Source organism: Mytilus californianus, unplaced genomic scaffold, assembly GCF_021869535.1.
Source record: "Mytilus californianus isolate M0D057914Y unplaced genomic scaffold, xbMytCali1.0.p SCAF_3, whole genome shotgun sequence".
Classification (NCBI taxonomy): Eukaryota; Metazoa; Mollusca; class Bivalvia; order Mytilida; family Mytilidae; genus Mytilus; species Mytilus californianus.
This window is the reverse complement of record NW_026262679.1, coordinates 110,295,310-110,315,692: the sequence shown is the minus strand read 5'-3', so window position 1 is coordinate 110,315,692 and position 20,383 is coordinate 110,295,310. Positions and strand designations below refer to the sequence as shown.

General features: G+C 33.0%; 1 protein-coding gene across 1 annotated transcript; it reads left to right on the top strand.

Annotated features, from left to right (window-relative positions):
* Positions 1-19,781, top strand: LOC127735784 (slit homolog 2 protein-like). Its single transcript, XM_052246100.1, has 8 exons — positions 1-66; positions 4,950-5,021; positions 12,573-12,727; positions 13,233-13,331; positions 15,821-15,904; positions 16,637-16,720; positions 17,703-17,807; positions 18,844-19,781. The coding sequence occupies exons 1-8, from the start codon at positions 47-49 to the stop codon at positions 18,930-18,932; spliced, it is 708 nt and encodes a 235-aa protein (XP_052102060.1). The 5' UTR covers positions 1-46; the 3' UTR covers positions 18,933-19,781.
* The last annotated feature ends 602 nt before the right edge of the window (positions 19,782-20,383 follow it).

The following is a 20,383-nucleotide window of genomic DNA, read 5'->3' as shown; positions in this document are numbered from 1 at the left end:
AGACGACAATTCTTTACAGACAATCAAGAGTGAAACTTTTGTGAATATGCCTAAACTGAATATCCTGTAAGTAATTGATATGCTATAACCTCATACTTGTTAACGGATACATGAATGAAGATGTTGGATATAAATTAACCAATGAGTGAGTACACTTATTCACTTATGATATGTGCAACACCGCAGTTATTTTATCATTGAAAAGGAAAGACTTGTAACGAGAATAGTCAGTCGTACAACTTAGAGATGGTCAGATAAAGATGAGGTTAAAGAGCAATCTCAAGATCAATTTTAATTCTGATTTTAAAATTACTCTCATAATTATAGTTTGATATTAAACAGTTATGACAAGATGGTGTCGATGTCATCTTTTAAGTTTTAAGATTGTCCATTTTCAATGTAGTTTGATAGTGAAATAGTTTTTCTTGCTTTCAATTAAGGAAAATGAAATACCCTCAATGTTGGTTGTTGGAGTTTGTCAACAATATGTATTTTGTAAACTGTTACCATGTGTAATATGCATAATTCAAGTAAAGAAGACAACACATCTGATTCTTTTTCAATTCAATACACATATAATTGTCATATCTATCAAACAAACAGTAATCATATATTTCGGGCGGCCTTATTTCGAATGATTTAATATCCTGATGCTACGGCGATGGCTTATGCTTTAAAATAAATAAACATTTCAATTACAAAACACGAGGTCAAATAAGTATATTTCCGTAACACTTTTTGCAGCTACCCATATACACCTTGATATGATATGTAAAATTCATAAGGTGTACAAGATTAATGCAGCTATTAAAAGTGACATTTTTTCACGAATTGAATAACCAATTCAACATGTCTATGACATCGACTCACATGAGACATGTTTTCTGTAAATTTACCGATTGTGTCTTTTCCCTATCTTGACATTTTAAATGATTCTGGATTCACAAAACGGGTGGAACATGCGTAGCAGTAGATGCCTACCCTGTCAAATGTACCGGTCTAGCTCCCTTTGAGTTCAGGCGATTCCCTCAGTTGTTATTTTTATTGTTTGTATATTCAAATTAAATCAAAGAGATTTGAAAATCAGTTAACTACAGCTGTTGCTGTTTTTATTTATAATAAATAAATATTTTTAATAAAAACATGCTTGAAAAATTGTATTAATTTATAGTACCAGGTTATATACCTAGTGTTGTAATATGCACAATTGATATGCTGAAGCAATCAAAAATTAGGAATTTGGGAACATCCAAATATTTTTTATACTATTTATTCATATTGTTTGAAACAGAATATGTATTTTTATTAATAAGTAAATTTTATTAAAAAAATGTTGTTTATTTTCGTATGTATATCTAGACAACTTCCCAAAATATTGACAATACTCAACTAGCATTGAATTAAAACTTGTGTTTGAATGGCCATTTTAAAATAGGATTTAAAGTCCAGATTATACACCAAGGATGTATAAATACATCAAAACGTGAGGAGCTATACGATCAAAAGTTCAATTAGATTATTGTTTACCGTCATTATACAGAAATCCTGCATTGTACGCGAATAAAAAAAAATCTAAAATATTCGACACATTCAACCAAATGACATCAGAAGTCAACAGTCTTTGGTAATGAAGTGGTATATATACAATTTACCAAGCTCTTAATCGTCTCCAAGCCTAAAAACATTGAAAAAAAAGAAAAAGAAAAAGTAAAATAACAAAATAACAAAAATACCGAACTCCAGGTGGATTTATCCTGGTTTTATAGCTAGACAAACCTCTCATTTGTATGACAGTCGCATAAAATCCCATTGTATTGACAACAATGTGTGAACAAAACAAACAGACATAATAGGTAAAAATGTCAAAAATAGGGGTACAGCAGTCATTGTGTTATAATCTTAATTACTATAAAAACAAACAAATATGTCATCAAAGAAAAACAAAATAGCATATAGACAAAGCACATAAGCATAAATGAAAGACAAGAATACGAAAAATGGCCATAGTACTATAACACAATGGCGGGATATACTAGTACCGAGCCACGCGAAAAGGATATTACTAAGAATGGACTAAACAGTAAAGGTTAATAATTTACAAAGACAAATAAAAAAAACCACTATGACACATAGTTTAGATGATAAACAACGTCAGTACCTATCAGAAATTAATCAAAGATCTGCCATCAACACTAAATTCTTTTAATAACAAATTTAATTAATATATATGTCACAAGACAACCTCTGATGAATTTCTTGACACATGAATATTTTGCAGAGTTTTAACTACTTTTAAGGTCTAAAACTACTCCTTTTGATCTCAAGCAATATACCAACTCAAACAATACAAAAGACAATACAATAAAACAGCAAAACGAAAAAAACGAAAGAAAAAGGCACTTTACTCTAAAATAACGTTGTTACAGACAACAAGAACAAACACAAAGAAGGAATAATCAACAAAATTATATCGTATTAAAGAATGATCGCAGTAACAGAAAGCAAGATCATAGTACTTATCCGACCGATACAAATCGGCCACCCTTCACACTAATATCGATGACTGTTACTTCATAAAAGATTACATATAGCCACGATATAAACAGTACAGGAATATTGGATCTTGGGCATTACCTAGAATTAACTGCAGAATAACTAAAAAGTCATTTTAATTTTGCTCCAATAAACAATTATCGAATTAATATCACTAAATATATCATAGGCAGTTGTTAAAACACAGCAATATAATTATATCTTTTATGAATTAAATCAAAAAGCAAGATTTTACAGAAAATGTCCATACATGGCAGCTTTAGAATAAAATTATTGCTGTAAAAACATGAATGCGAAATACCACTTTAAGAAAAATTCCTGCAAATGAAATCATAAGTCAACTTTAAATCGCTTTAAAAATTGATAAGACTGAAAGTTGAAAGTTGTTACCATTCTAGAAGCTATTGCCTCGGTTTTGGCATGCTTTAACATAATGCTTTATAGTTGTTTAATTTCAATTTAAAACAATATTTCCCAATACCACAGTAAATTAAATTCATGAAACTTCCTACCATGTGGTCGATACAAAGGCTACTGTACTATCAGTTCCCGATGGTATCACCCGCCTAATACTCCAGTGCAGTACTTTGCAATTATGTTTTTCCCTGTTTGGAATGAATTACAAGATATCTTTTTAATTTATGAGTGGTTTATATAATTGTGATATCGTTTTACCCTCTTTAAAAAGACGGGATCATAATGGTTGAAATGTGTCTGTCTGTTCTTCCTTCCGTACGTTAGTCCGTTTGCCCCTCTGTTTATCCGTTCGTAACATATTTCCGTCATGTTTTCTCAACAATTACATGTCACCCTATACTCAGACGCAACCAATCATAGCTTCTGTTGTCTGCTGCCACATTGTTTGAGAAAATATGGAATATCATTGATACAATTAGGTCTACTTCATTCAATTAATATCTTGATTTACATCTACTGATCGACCATGAGAGTCGGTTTCCAGTTTATCGTTTTGACAAAAGAGAGAATTTCAATCTTCTCATTGTGATCCTTCCATTTCTGTGTAGCAACATTTTTACAGCATCAGAATATGGATGGAATATATTATATAATTTCCCAGCTGATACAATTCTACAGGGCTTGCGTTTCCTAACATTATTTTTAATTGAGGGTTGATGCTTATCGGGAATTAATTGGCCAAGTTAAACAAGTGGTAAAGTCAGCCGTATGAATGTTTTATAGCTTCATCCTGAATTGGTTGACCGTTGTGGAATATCTGGAGAAATTGTACTTTTTATTTCGACGATTAACACAATAACCCATATTGTACTAAGTACATCCCCTAGTGTTATCGATCTTATAGGAGTTCGTGAACTGCGTTTACTATAGTTTTAATGTTGCATTTTGTGCAATTTTATTTTTCAAATGTCTATGTTGTCTCTACCAGTCTCTTTTATCCTTTGTTCTTAACAATCTTGCTTTTCTTATAAACTTTTACAAGTTTTATGGTAAAAGAACTTACATAAACCGATTGTTTTTTTTTTAATTTAGCTATATCAAGGATTAGACCCAATACATTTATCAATCCGTTATTGTAAAATTTCTTATCACAAACTTTCGGAGTAGACTTTTTTAGTTCCCTTTATTTTTTTCAGTCTCCTTTTTCAAACGTGAAATTTTCATTTCTATGCAGCAGCATTCCAGCATCGTCTGATTATAGAGTATATATCTCCCAGTTGATACGTCATTCCAGGGCTACTATTTCCTATTTTTAATAACAAGGGGGCTATCACAAACTTGCATTTGAAAAAAAAGAAACCATCATATCCAAAAGAAACACAATGAAGAGACAAACAACTATCTATTAAAAACATTACAAAGAAAATTAAGGATTGGATTTTTACAAAACATGGATTTGAATTCAGAAGCTTCGAAAGTGTAAATTGTACTCGTTCTACATCTGCACTTATCGTGTTTATTATGGCTAGTACAAATTTGGTGATAAGTGGCACTCTGTAAAATTGTAATCGAGGTTACGGAATTGGGATTGTGGCAATGGCAATTGGAATACATTCTGTCATTTGTTACACAAACATTTCATTATAGTCAACCAAATCATAATGACGTCTGTAAAATTTTGTGGTATGCTCATAATTGAAGAAAGGAATTTAATACCATAAATCGTGGAACAATTTTACTGGCCAAAAGTATAACCACAAATATCAGGATTTTATTTTGAGGTTATGTAGAAGGGTTTCATGTAAACGATTTTAGCCAGCAGTAATTAATGGTAACGTTGCACAAAGCAAACACTTGTAGGGTTGCACTTGAGAATTCTAATCCTTTGTTTTTAATATTAAACAAAGCCAATTGATTGCTACCTAAATTATATTGTTTATTTGTACATATTACTAATCTTACACTATTTTCTGTTTTAGAACTTTAGGTAGAAACAGTATTTTGCAAATCGAAATCAATGCCTTTGGAGATCTTCAGGATCTACTTCTCTTGTACGTAATTCATTTTTAACTTGAGCCATTCTCTTCATGGACTTTTGCTGACCGGCAAAAATGTCACGTATTAGATAATAAAATGACCACAAAGGGTATCAATCTATATTATGGAAAATTTCTTCAGGAAATGAAGCCAATGGGCCAAACTTTTAAAGAATATATCTTTTATTGATAATAAGGCTATGTTTTAGGCTTAAAAGATTAATGTGGGGGAAACCATAAAATTTTTGATATTTCAGAACCTTGTCCATTGGAATTCATATGATTAAGAAATACCAAGCGTCTGAATTATTATTATAAAGTGCCTTCAAAATCAACCTAACAATGTTAGAGAAGATCTGATTCTTTTCTTCTTCCACAAACGGGGCTGGCACCTATACTTTAACTTTTATGACAACGCCTCCCAGCATGGCACGGCCGTTAATATTAGATATAGTTCGAGGGGGGGGGGGGGGAGGCGTCTGCGCAATGATAGGCGGCTTTGTCATAGAAGTTAGAGAAAAAAGTAAAATTTCCAGCCCCGGTTGGGGAGGTAGTTATGAATCCGATCTACTTTTATATTGTTAGGTTGATTTTCTAGGCACTTATCACGGAAGCTTTCAGTAAAGCCCAAGAAAAAGATCGAAAGATTCTCGTGGAATACAAAGATAAGACGACCCGCACAGATAGAATTCCGTTTGTTGTCACTTGTTATCCCGATCTGACAAATATTTCACCTACAGTCCACAAGCACTGGCGTCTTATTGAAAATGACTCTTACTTAAAAGAATGCTTATCGCAGACCCAAAAATCTCAAAGATATACTTGTTAGATCTAAAGTTAAAAAAGCAAGAGACCTCTAAAATCGGGTGTTACAAACAATGCGGAAGAAAGCAATTATGTGTGCTGTAAAGTCGCCAACACTGAAAACTCTTTCACCAGCACAGTTACAGAATAGCGATACAACATCTATGTAACATCTAATTGTAAAACGGAAAATAGTATTCATATTCTTACTTGTGGAACTTGCACGTTGCAATATGTTAGCGAAACAGAAACTAAATTCAACATCAGACTTAATAATCACCGGTCATTTTATACCAAATTTAAAAGAAGAAACTGCCCAATCACGAGCCAACTCTTAAGAACAGACATACTTTTGAAAATATCGCCTTTCAAATAATAGAGGTCAACCAATATTGGTATACCCAAAGTAGAAAACAGAGAGAGAGATTCTGGAGCATCAGCTACGTACTCTTGAATCTGATGGACTGAATGAGAGAGATGAAAAACAGTTTTATCAAAAACCAAAGGAATAAATTTTCATACTATTTAACTAACACAATTATATGTTTTGATCTATTAATCGCAATGTACAATAAGCTGCAAAAATATATTTAAAAGACATGTACAATAAGCTGCAAAAATATATTTAAAAGACATGTACAATAAGCTGCAAAAATATATTTAAAAGACATGTACAATAAGCTGCAAAAATATATTTAAAAGACATGTACAATAAGCTGCAAAAATATATTTAAAGAGGGGGGGGGGGGGTCAATACCTTTTTCTGTTAACCTGTTTTGGACTATTTCAGGGTGTTATTTGAAATATATATAAACTGTTAACTGTTTTCAACCCACTTTCTGTTATCGGTTCTGTTAAAATTTGCAATGTTGTTAACTGTTTTATATGAAAATGGGATTCCTGTTATCTGTTACTTGACACTTAAAGTGTTCACTGTTTTGGACATAATTTATCTCTGTTAACTGTTATTTACAAGAATTTTCAAGATTCACACTAGAGTTGTAGTTAATCACATTAAATTTGCTGTTAATCTCTTTCTTTACGATGCTCCTTCAAAGGAGTAACATAAACAGCATATATGTAAAGGCAACAGTAGTATACTGCTGTTCAAAAGTCATAAATCGATTGAGAGAAAACAAATCCGGGTTACAAACTAAAATCGAGGTGCAACAAAAACAAACGTCAACATACATAGAAACGAACTATTTGATAACAACTGCCATATTCCTGACTTGGTACAGGACATTTTAAGAAAAAAATGGTGGGTTGAACCTGGTTTTATGGCTAGCCAAATCTCCTGCTTATATGGCAATGTTAAAAAATATCTCTAAAATGACAACACTACGTGACAGAAAAACAGCACAAACACACGCAAGAACACTCATCACAGAGAAATGCACAAATAAATAATATAATAGTCGACACAACATGTAAACCGCAAAATAACAACGAACATCTTCCATTAACGACAGACAGCACAGGACATCACAAACAGTGACGTATTTTTGTAACGAATATATAATCTTGAAATTCATACAATTATTTTCACAATATTAGTCCAAACAATTATCATGATAATGACGGTATTGAAAGGCTATTTTATAATTATTTGGACTACAAACGATAAGACATAACACATTATCCAACCAAAACCACAACAGAAATATCATAAATAAATAGATGAATGTTGATTGTATAAAATACCGAGACACGTCGTATAGCAATGCAAATTCACATTCGGCAAAACAGTCATATTCGGGAATAGGTCACGTTCGGTACTTAGCAGACAGACGACATAGATGTTAAACCACAATCTAAGACGTGGTAAAAATGTCATTAGTTAGTTTAGACACAGACACATCGTAAAGATCTACCAATTCGTGATGGTGTCCATAAAATTTACGGAGTGTCATTTTTAATCTTTCCTCCTCATAACTCTGTTGGAACAGTTTCTGCGTAAGGAGCACACTCCTGTATATGAAGTCCGTATAGTGTGAACATGACGAGCATAACCTATCAATTGAGATATGTAAACACCATACGACGGAGCATAGGGTATGTTACTGCTGAGAAATGGGAAATTGATTATTGGGAAGTTGAAATGTAACTGTCTTTGGAGATCTTTATAAAATTGAGAATGGAAACGGGGAATGTGTCAAAGAGACAACAACCCGACCAAAGAGCAGAAAACAGCCGAAGGACACCAATTGGTCTTCAACACAGCGAGAAAATCCCGTATCCGGAGGCTGGCTTCAGCTGTCCCTAAACAATAATGTATACTAGTTCCGCGAAAATAGACGTCACACTAAACTCCGAACCATATAAATGAACCGAAATTAAAAAAACATACAAGACTAACAATGACCAATGGTTCCTGACTTGGGACAGGCGCAAAAAATGCGGCGGGGTTAAACATTTTTTGTGAGATCTCAACTCTCCCCTATACCTCTAGCGAATGTAGTTTATTTCCGTCCCCTATTTAATTTATCCCCACGTTAACAGGAATGGCCACTTCTGACCAGAGGAGATGTTCTGACCCAGCTCAGCCCCCGCTCAATCCCAAGATAAAAACAATGACAATGAGATTAAGATAATAGTGTTTAATAAGTTACATTGACCCAAAGCACCTCAATGGAGTTGTGAAAAATAAAGAAAGGAAAAGGGTTACCCTTACCACCAACCCTCTCGTACTGTTTCAGTTTGCAATTGGCAAAATAACTAAACAGTGTGGCCTGGCAGGGGAGGCAGAAAAACAAGGACTTGGTCCTCATATTGATGTAAAACTTGCTAGACTTCAGAAATGTAAAGATGGGCCAAAGGCTTTTTCTATATCTACTCAGAGTTCTTGGGACTTGGAGATGGGAGAGATGTTAGCTGCTTCATCTTGTGAGACCTTACAGGGTACTTTATGATTTATAATTGGTTTTAATGATTCGCAATAGAGATCAGTAAACTTTTCTAGTTCCTTTTTATAAAAGCATGTAAGCTATGAATCGTATGATTACACTGAGATGTAACAATAATTTATAAGGGCCTCCGCCATAAAAATTAATGGTCGCGCCCTATCGTAATCACTCTGTCTATCTGTCTGTCACACTTTCCTATGTCGTACGATTTCCCAAGTTTGCTTTGACTGATTGAAATAAAATGTAAAGGCAAAAATAAACATCACCAGAGGAAGGTCCCTTTTGATTTTGAAGCGTTTTCGATTATTCATGTCCGAGAAATTGGACTTAGGCCGGTGGGGCCCTTCATGAAGTAGTCATTTTTCTAGTTTATATGATATATTTTTATCTGCATTGCTTACGGCGAATGCCTGTCCATGAGTCAATCATTCTGTCCGTCTGTCTGTCCGTTCATCTGTCTGTCCATATGTCCATCATAAAAAGATGGTACTTGTTTGTGTAATCTGAAACTTGATCACGGCTTTAAGATTCCTTAGAGCTTGACATTTCTGAGACGTTTTACAGTAGTTCTGAACACATTGAAGGTGTGCATTTCACCTTTTCATTGCTTTTGGGTTGATTTGAGAAAAAAGAGATAGATTAAAGTTGGTGTTAACTGTTATCAGCATTTAATATTTTTTGTTAACTGTTTTTGCCAAAATCGAGGTGTTGTTTACATGTTAACTGACCCCCTATCGCCCCCCTCTTTAAAGGACGTGAACAATGAGCTGCAAAACAGCTTAACAGCATCCGATTTTTCCTGGATGGCTGCACGCGCCTGATGAAGCTAATTTATTAAGCGAAATATTGCGTGAATTTATAAAATATAACAACTATTTTGATAACACTCATTAGCGTGTTAAAGTTACATTCTTAGGCATCTATATATCATTCGTCTCAAATTTAGCCCATCAAGGTAAGCTCTGCAAATTTGCATTATCAAATTTATGTTCTTCCCTTAGCGGGATTCGAACCCTTGCTTCTATGACATCATGGGAACACCGCCTGTACTATGTCCAGCGCCCTAGACCACTCGACCAACTAGACTATATATAAATATAGCTTTTGTTGGTGTTGGTATACTGACCGATTTGAACTAGTATAATACTAAAATTTCAAATTTGACGAAAGTTAATTAATTACAACAGAGGCTGCGTATTTATACATCCCAAATGAATAGCACTGTTCGATTTGAACTGGTATAATTTTTAAATTTTAAATTTTGACGAAGGTTAAATAATAAATAAAGGCAATAGTAGTATACCGCTGTTCAGAAACGGACTATGTGATAACAACTGCCATATTCCTGACTTGATGCTGCGTATTTATACATCCCAAATGAATAGCACCGTTAGATTTAAACTGGTATAATTCTAGAATTTTCAGAGTTGATGGCAGTAAAGGAATTACAACAGATACTGCGTAGTTATACAACCCAAATGAATAGCACTGCGCGATTAGAACTACACCTTTTCATTGATTCCATTTGGAGCCAACGTTGTTAATTTTCTGATACAAAATTTTTCCAAGTGAGTCTCTCTTCCCTAGACCATTATAAAAATAAGAAGATGTAGTATGATTGCCAATGAGACAACTATCTATCAAAATTTAAATGATATGAATGTAAGCAACCGTACGGCCTTCAACAATGAGATAAACCCATCCTGTATAGTCGGCTATAAAAGGCCCTGACATGAAAAATATGAATTAATCCATTGAGAAAACTTACGCCCTTATTTATAACAAAACAATTTGCGAAAAACAAATATGACAGACATGAACTAACGACAACCACTGAACTACGGGATCTTAACTTGGGAAATGCACATACAGAATGTGGCGGGGATAAACTAGTTTGAAGGCGCCAACCCTCCCCCTAACCTGGGACAGTGGTGTAACGGCACAACATAAGAACAAATTATGCAAAACAATAAACGAGAAAACAATATGAGAAAGAGAAAAAAAATTACAACCATCGTTTGTTCCCATACCCATTGCAAGAGTCCACTGACGAAGAGCCTGATTAAGAGGATAAATCAGCTCTCATTAGCTTGTCTATAAGGCTTTTGGGCCGACGGAAAGCCAGTACGGGTGCCTCGCGGAAGATCTTGGATAGTTTAGGATTTTTTTTCTATTTCTTTCCAATTTTCGCGAATAAGGTGTGATAACTTGTCAAATATGGGATGGTTAGTCAGCACATGATTCCATCCTTCACTTGCGTAGCTGTGTCATTAAATGTGATCTTAGAGTCAGAGATTCCATAAGTGAATTGTATTGAGGGATGGGCATCGTTGGCATGTTGAATGAACACATTGAGTTTTTGTTCAGTATTATCCATCGTCATGTCAATATCGTCGATAAATCGGAACCAAGAGAGATGTTGATAAAGAGAAGAATTGAGAATTTGCTGTTCTAGTTGCCCATAAAAATATTGGCATAAGACGGGGCCATCTTTGTTCCCATTGCTGTTCCATTAACCTGGAGATAGTGTTCACCATTGGATGTGAAGTTATTGCATTTCAATACCAAAGTTAGAAGCTGGATTAAACATTGAGTTGATGGGTTTAAGGTGCTGTGAGAGGTCCAGACTTCCCTACATGCTTCAATACCATCTTCATGGGGCATGTTAGTATCATAATCATACTGATGAAGGATATCTGTTATCCGAAATATTTATAGATACATGTACTTACATTTATTGTTTCCTTGTTTTGATATTGTAGTTGTTTTGTATACTTTTTCAGACATATTTATTTATTTAATTTATTGTGTACAAAATCGATTTCAAAACGATCCAGCGCCCTCGTAAGAAAGATCGTTGACTAATATCTGGACGTTTTTTTTATATTAAATCAAACATCTAAATATTAACTTACAACATTTCAATAATTTGAGACTCTTTTGGCAGTTTTTGCTGTACGTTTTAAAATGATAAAGTTGTCAAGTAAAGGCAACAGTAGTATACCGCTGTTCGAAAACTCATAAATCGATAGAGATAAAAACAAATCCGGGTTACAAACTAAAACTGAGGGAAACGCATCAAATATAAGAGGAGAACAACGACACAACAAAAACACAACATTAAAATGTAACACACACAGAAACGAACTATAATATAACAATGGCCATTTTCCTGACTTGGTACAGGACATTTTAAGAAAAAAATGGTGGGTTGAACCTGGTTTTGTGGCATGCCAAACCTCCCGCTTTTATGGCAACGACAAACACAACACCAAAACGACAACATCACATGACAGGACCACAATACAAATAAATGGGAGAACATATAGGACAAAGAAACACACGAATAATAGCTAACAAAAGGTACTAGGCTTAAAATTCAATACGCCAGACGTGCGTCTCGTCAAGGCCTTTATAAAATATGCAAGATGAAATTCAAATATATTACAATTGATATCTCACAATGTCTTGTGACTTAGGAAATATGGTTATAATTAATTCATAACACTTTGCATTCTTTTTACTTCAGGGGGTAAAAAAAGACTGCTCTTTGGTCGGGTTGCTGTCTCTTTGACACATTCCCCGTTTCCATTCTCAATTTTATTATCATTCCTTCTTCTTGATAGGTTGAGGTTTAAAAGATTCGAACTCATCAACCCTTGGTTTTAGTGAGGTTCATCCCGCCCAAAATGTTGCTCTTTATCTGCTGTTTGCGTTATTGTTATTGTTTAATTATAAATAAAAGATTAAAATGAAATATTATCTATCCTGTTAATTTGAAATAAAATGTAACTTTGAAAATAAAAGAGCATGTTTTACTGAACAATTTTTATTATATTATGGGTTATTTTTTCAGGTCACTCGAATCAAACAGTTTAATATGTGATTGCAGAATCCGTTCGTTTCACCTTTGGTTATTGCAGCAGACACACACAAATGCACATGGTGCTGTTTGTTCTAACCTAAATGGACTAATAATCAAAGATATTTCGAATGTTGAGGAGTGTAAAGGTTTGTATTAGACGGACGGTAAATACAAGTTATCGTCATTTATACCGGTTTTTTGTCGCTTTTGTCTGTCATCTATAAAACAAGTAGATAGACAATTTTACTATAACATCGCTGGCTCGGTATCATGCCTGATATTCATCACAAACATGTAAACGACAAAAACAGTTTTTAAGGGTTGGATTATATGCATTTCGGTAAATCAACAGTTCCTATTGCCTACTTGTGAAAATGTCATTGGAGCAGAAAACAAGTACATAGAAGGAATTTATATACTAGTATTCTGCTATTTGTATGGAGAAGATACGAACCACAAAGAAAGACGGTGTCAAAACGGAAGCCTTACATTTCCAACGAAATTTTATAGATAGTTTAAAAGAACAAGATGATTTAAGGTAATAAATAATGAAAGGTTAAGTTTAATCTTAATTAAATCTCTTTAATGTATATATTTGTATTCAATGGAAAGTAATTTGTCCACACGCTTAAAATCCCTCATATGTTTCAGAAACCACAACTGGGAGTGAAAGTTTATCAATAACTTCAAAAAGGCCGGAGACGACTCAACCAGTTGCACTAACAACAATGAACAATATCGTTGATCAAAGTAAGTTATTTCTGCTACGAAGAATAAGAAAGAATGACAAATGTACTTAACTTCGAGCTACAATAAATGTATCTACAAGCTAATTTTGGGAAAAGTCTATTCAGTCGAAACCGATTGCGACAACATGCAATCGACTGTCAATAGCCTAAATTGCCAACTTTCTTCCGAATAAATGAGATGAGTTGGATTAGATTCACCAGCGTGTGAAACCTCAAGTTAATTGATTATTTTTTATCTTTCCGTTTACTATTTCCATCAGACAAGGGTGTGATATAACTTTGTAAGTTTTATGTGTCCGAAGCGCTTTTCTGGATTTACCTACATCAGGAACGTTCAAGGCCAAATATTTGAAAGCCAAGGATGCATAAGTATGTGTTTAAGTGAACAACTATATGCCCAAAAGTGACCTAGAGGAATTTAATAAAAAAAAATACCTGTTTGAAAGTACCCTATATTGAAACATCATCAAAGGAAAATGTTGGAATGAAAAATTACTTTTTATTCTAAAATAAAAGAATAATTATCAGTTGCAAAACAGCTCAGACGGCATAGTTCACCTGTCAATTCATCTCAGGTTCCCACTCGTTTTTTACGCTAACTGGTTGGGTCATCCTCACAACTAGCACGAAAAGCATTTTGAAATATTTACATGTGATGACTATTCCTAAAACTTCAAACAGTTTAAGTATTGATAAAGTTTATTGCACTTAAATCAGTGCAAGTTGATTTTTTTTATTTAAAAGTTTCCAATAAAAAAAAACAGGTTAATATTGAATTTCCAACCTACAAATTAGCTTTCACGCGATGCTATTGATTATTCTAAAATGAATCTTTTCTTTCGCTTTGTTCAAAAAGTTATTCGAAAGCACATAGGGTAATTTGGACTCACAATTGTTAAATTTGCAACGATTGTTGTATTTCAATCGACACTGGATATCAAAATAGATCTATCTACTTGTTGGGTGTGTTGCTTGTCCTAAAATTCACTGTCTGGAAATTCAATTTAATATCTTTAAAAAAAAAATTCGTGGGACCTAAAGTGCCTTTAAATCATGCTGTGTAAATATGTTTTTAGTGAAACATAATAAGCAACATACAAAACAAATATTCCATTGCTGGAACGAATTTGTGTGTCCTAATTTTGAAACAATGGGAACTTTCATAAATCCTAACAGTTAATATTTTAATATTTTTATAAAAGGTATTCTTCTGCAATGCTCATATGAATTGAAATGATAGGAAAACATATACGTATATCGTTCTTAGATAGTTAAGTATCTTTCCTGCTCTGGTGTTTAAGTATACCCTTTGTTAATTAAGTTAGACATTAAATACCGGAAGCCTTGACATCTAAACCAAAAATATTTTAAACTCACCAAATATTAATGTGCAAAAATCCTGGTCACGTTTTTTTTTTGTTTATGAAGAATGGCAAAAGAAAATGCAAATGTATTTTGTTTGAAAATATTAACTAACAACGCAGTTAATTATTTTTTGTCAACAGTGAAACAAACATTATTTTCAGTGGTGTGCTCCCGAGCAATCTGGTTAAATTGTCAATCAATAAAAAAAAATTATGTGTTATGAAACAAATAAAACTCAAAAATGATTATCTGTTTCACAGATGACGACGGGGTATGTTCCAATCGTCATAACCACAATCCATTCCTCTTTTCCACGAATGTGACCTACCGAATTAGACTTATCACCGGGGTTGTACTAACATGAGCAATACGACGGGTGTCACGTGTAGAGTAGGATCTATTTACCCTTCCGGAGCACTTGCGATTACTCCTAGTTTGGTTTTAAAGGGGTTCGTTTAGCTCTTGTTTTAGTTTTTAGTGTTTTTCTTTGTACTATTTATTTTCTGTTTGTCTTTGATATTTATACCGGTAACAGTCTTGTCTATCCTTTGTCATGAAAAACTTGTTTCAATTTCAAAATTTGACATTCGGTCAAATTGCAGCGTTGAAATGGTTTATGATTTGGTGATTTCTTAGGGTTAAATCAGAGTTAATTACCAATCCGTTATTGCGTGATGCCTTATCACTTGATATAACTAGTCAACATATTTTTATAAGAGTTACTCGACGGGTGTCACATGTGGAGCAGGATCTGCTTATCCTTCCGGAGCACCTGAGATCACCCTCGGTTTTTGTAGGGGTTCGTGTTGCTCAGTCTTTAGTTTTTTATGTTGTGTTTTGTGAACTGTTGTTTGTCTTTTCGTCGTTTTTGTTTTTGACATGACATTGTCAGTTTTGTTTACTTATGAGTTTGAATATCCCTTTGGTATCTTTCGCCTTTCTTTTCTAATAGAATGCACATGTCAATTTATAGACTGGCTCATAATGCTTTGTTTTTCCTCCTTTGTAACTTTTGTTTACATTTTCTGCCATTTATAAGTATGCAAATGTATTCTGCGTCATAAATATAGTGAAGTCGACCTGTTAAATTGCTCTTCTCATTGTTGGTAATTGATTTTATTACAGAAACGACTCCTGCGACAACAGAAATCTTAGATAATGAACTGACAACTGTTACTATGTCATTTATGCAACTTACCAAGGAACAAAGTAAGTTTGATAGAAAATCCGTCAATTCTGTAGTTAAAGTAATTTTGTGGATAAACTCATCATAGATATCAGGCTTAACCTTTTTGTACACCAGACACGTTTCGTCTACAAAAGACTCAACAGTGACGCTCGAATCATTCGTGGAGGATTTCATTATTACTGGAATACAATATCTTATAATTCATTCATAAAACAAAGAGATTTGGAAGATATGATAGGGATAGCCAAACTCATAAGTCGAGAATAAACTGACAACACCATGGCCCCAAAACAAAACTCGACGAAAAGACAAAATACAGTCTACAAAACACGAGAAATAAAACTAAATATATGGCAACATAAACCCCACCAAAACCGGGGAAAACAGATCCTTCGAATTCTCCACATGTGGTCCCATCATATTGCTCATGTAAGTACAAATTCAGTGACAAGTCACATTCGATGAAAAGAGGTCGTGATTGTTGTTACGACAATTGGCATCTATGAAACAGATATTCCATAACGTTCAACCAACTCGCGATGGCGTCCGTAAAACTTTCGAAGGAAGGACTTCAACTTTACCACTTGGAACCTTTGAAACCAAAATAATTATAGGTAGGTTTTTCCAAACACATATCAAAAGTCATTCAATGAGTCTAAGTATAAGTTGATTTAGATCTTAACGAAACAGTTCTCCTCCTTGATGTATATTCGAAATTGTTTGGTTTTTTTTATTTGGTATCTTTCTTAAAGAGATGACTCCTGCGACAACTGAAATCATGGATATTGAACAGACCACTGATGCAAAATCATCAAAACAAAATATTGATAACCAAAGTAAGTTTAATAATTATATTAAGCAAGGAACTGTTAGATCAGATAATGTACTTTTTGTTGTTGGCCAAATTTTCCAGGGAAAATGATATACATGTATCATCTAACATCTCTATGTTAGATTTCTACAGATGAAAGCAGTTGTATTCCTATCTTTTTCATCCTAGTACACTGCTTACTACCTATTCTGTTATATATAGTCTACCATCAAAACATATTTAAATCTAATTACTTTTAGTAAGTGATCTTTGGTGGGTTTTTTTTCTTTCTGTTCAGATTTAATTTGTTGTCATGTAAACAAATCCCTTATGTATAATTGGCTGGTATCGATTTATTTTAAAACATTTTAATTCTTAGTATTGTACTGAAAAACTTTTAGACACCTTCCTACTTTTCAGCATTGCCCTATAGTTATCACTGTCTATCTGTCTTTCTGTTCGTTGGTCCCCTCAGCACTTCAATGGCATATATTTTTATGTCATATGAGAAGTGAAATTGACTCTACCAATATTATATGTTTTATGACAGTTTAAAAAGAAGGTCCCTTTGATTTTTTATGAAAAATAAACTAGAATATAGCTTTATATACTACATTGGGTACAATGTGTGTCTATCAATCTGTGTGTATCTTTTTATTTAAAAAAATAAACATAAAAGTTCGTTTTCTTTGCATTTTTGATACAAATTTGTTTGTTCGTACAAATGAACATGGCTAAATCTATAACAACATTGGATGGCAAGTGATAATCGTTTAGCTTAGACCTTTTGTCTATTGTCTAAAAGTAATATTGCGATTTAATATGCATATTAAAATGCTTTTTCTGCATATCGCGCTTGTTCTTCTTCGACGAACAGACACACCTATACATTTACTTTAACAATTAGATAGAAGCTATGAAAACCGTTTTACATTCAATAATTGTTTTTTTTCAATTCATTCCTTTGATTAAGATGTTTAAGTCAATCATGTTCTTACATTTTTCAGGCGTTATAACAATCCCAATTCTGTTAGGAATCATAGCCTGCACTGTTTCGGTCATGGCATTTATCACAATAATTATCTATGTTGTGATCAAGACTAGATGTAAAAGTAAGTATAAATTACTTAAGACTTTATACATAGATAAAGCAAAACTTTGAAAAACCTGGGATGTGTAAATACTTTCGGAGCAGTATAACCAAAAGAGAGAAAAAGCCAAAATCACATACTTTCAACTGTGCGAACCATTTAAATTGGTGTTATATTGATTCCAGCATCGAGTAGCATTAACAAACTTTGTAGATGCCATCACTTTAGGTGTTGAATTTTAATTTTACTATGGTTTTCTACATTCTGAAGGAAAAATAATGAGCCATTTTACTGAATGTGAGGTAATACAAAAATAAAGGGATGTTGTATTATTACAAACGAGATTCTAATTCATAAATTAGCGAAGATCAAAGATGCACACAATTACAGGCCACAGTAGGGTTTTAACAATGCACATCTGAAGTCAATTACTGTAAATTCAGAAAGTTTTACATGCATATATTATTGCGCTGGTTGGACAATTGACACAAATGCCAGATTGATTTTTGCGATTTAAAGAAATACAAAATGTAAATAATGCTATCAAAATTTAAATGCAAGTTTTTATTTTTGCTAAATCTATAAATTTCGAAATAATAATAACAGCATTTAACTGGTGATTGTATAAATGATCATAAATATTTGACAAGAAAAACAATTTTCACAATAAAATTGAATTTTTAAGGTTATTTATTCTTCCTTTTTTAATAAGAAGGTCAATTAACAAAGAAAATGGCACTGGTAAGATTTAATAAAATGACAAATGTAATGTCAATAGTAGAGATATACTAAATAAACTTTAGCGCAAACAAATCTTTTCGTAGTGACATTTGATAATTTACATTTTTTTTTAAATTTAAAATTGCTTTGTTACAAATGAGCAGTCGCTTCGATTCTTTTAGTTTTTCAATTGATACATCTTATACAAAATACAAAAATAAAAACTTTTCCATGACTTGACTGTATGTATTCATAATTGTAGTTCATCAGACCTCGTTTTAAAAAAATACTTTTGTTTACTGAGATGTTCAAATCATTTTTGCGTTTTGCATTGTAGACAAACAAGAAGGAACAGTTGGTTTCGATCATGCTATAACGCCTAACCGTTACTTCAACGAGTACGATATCCCTCAGGAGATGATTTGAGGATCATAAACAATCAGGGTTCACTTTCAATAGTGTTTTGTGTAATTTGTTTATTGTGCTTCTATAATTGTATCGATTACATTAACGATACTAATTCAAAATATAATTTAAAATCGTACATTAACTTGCTTATCTTTTCTTCGGTTACATTTTATTCACTGTTAAAAGTCAACCTCTAACTTGAAAAGTAAAGGGCTTCAAAGGCGTCAAGATATATTTTTAACCTGCTCTACATAATCTTTCAGTATAAATCCAACATGTAATTGCTATTGAAACCTTTAGTTGTATAAATACCAAAATTACAGCATATACGATAACTTATTGAACGCAATGATAAGGATTGGATGATATAACTTAACGTGGGACATATCGATGAAATTGACCACTTTTATTAATTGTAAATGCAACATATGATTCGATTTCACAATTTACTATGACATCATGAAAGTTAATTCATAACATAGACTTAAGTTTGCTGGCTAATTTTATGAACATTTTACCTAAATAAACATCAACTAAAAGCGTCCCACGAAATATTTTTGCTAACAAGTAAATAATCAAGATAAAGAAACTTGTGTATAATTTATTGAAGCTTTAAATATCTTTTGTATCATTTATTCAGTCTACCAAAAATGATATTTCATACTGTTTGTATTGTTAATAAATTTCCATAAAGGAATTGCAAACTTGTCCGGAGACTGTTATACATACACGAAGAAAAGGGTTGTGTGGATTGATGTTAGTCTCAACCTCATACGTCAGTCAATTGTTCAATATTTTGTATGATTACATATAACCAAAAAATAACTGTTTTGTGTAATGAAGCAATGATTTATTGATATAAATGTATTTAACCTCAACGTTGTTCTTCCATTTGACATAGCAATGTAACATATTATGAACACATACGAACTAACAAACATAGTTGTTTGAACTCCTGTCCTTAAATCAGAGAGAGAACAGCTTAATGGTAAGCAGGTGAAATGCGTCGTACTAAGTCTATATGCAGCTAGCGCCAATATGCCTCTGCTAAATGTTGGAAATTCATTAAATGGAATATAGTTTGTATCCTTATCTCAAAATTCTTAGATCTATACAATGATGAAACAAAGATACACAAGTGAACAAAAGATATGCATGAACAAAAATAAAAACCTCGTTCTCCTGTGATACAAGCAAATTATTCATCTTTCACAAAAAGAACCCTAACATGTATGATATTAATTTTATGTTTGATGTACAACAACTTTAATTTATAAAGCATACAATTAATCTTATCATCCTTCTTCTTTTATACTTATGGGTGCAGACACGGAGCTAATGTATTATATCTATAGTTAAAAAGCTCAATAGTCGGAAACAAGATAATGCAATTTTCACAAATTCAACTCTTCTCCGCATTCCTTATTTTCTCGTTCAGTGTCAACAATCGTATCTTTTAGCCTAGAAGC

Bases quoted from the DNA above. Each gene is read 5' to 3' on its own strand.
- LOC127735784 (XM_052246100.1), top strand. From the start codon at position 47: ATGCCTAAACTGAATATCCT. The intron at 12,728-13,232 runs GTTTGTATTAGA...CATATGTTTCAG, and splicing joins GAATGTTGAGGAGTGTAAAG to AAACCACAACTGGGAGTGAA. The intron at 17,808-18,843 runs GTAAGTATAAAT...TTTGCATTGTAG, and splicing joins GATCAAGACTAGATGTAAAA to ACAAACAAGAAGGAACAGTT.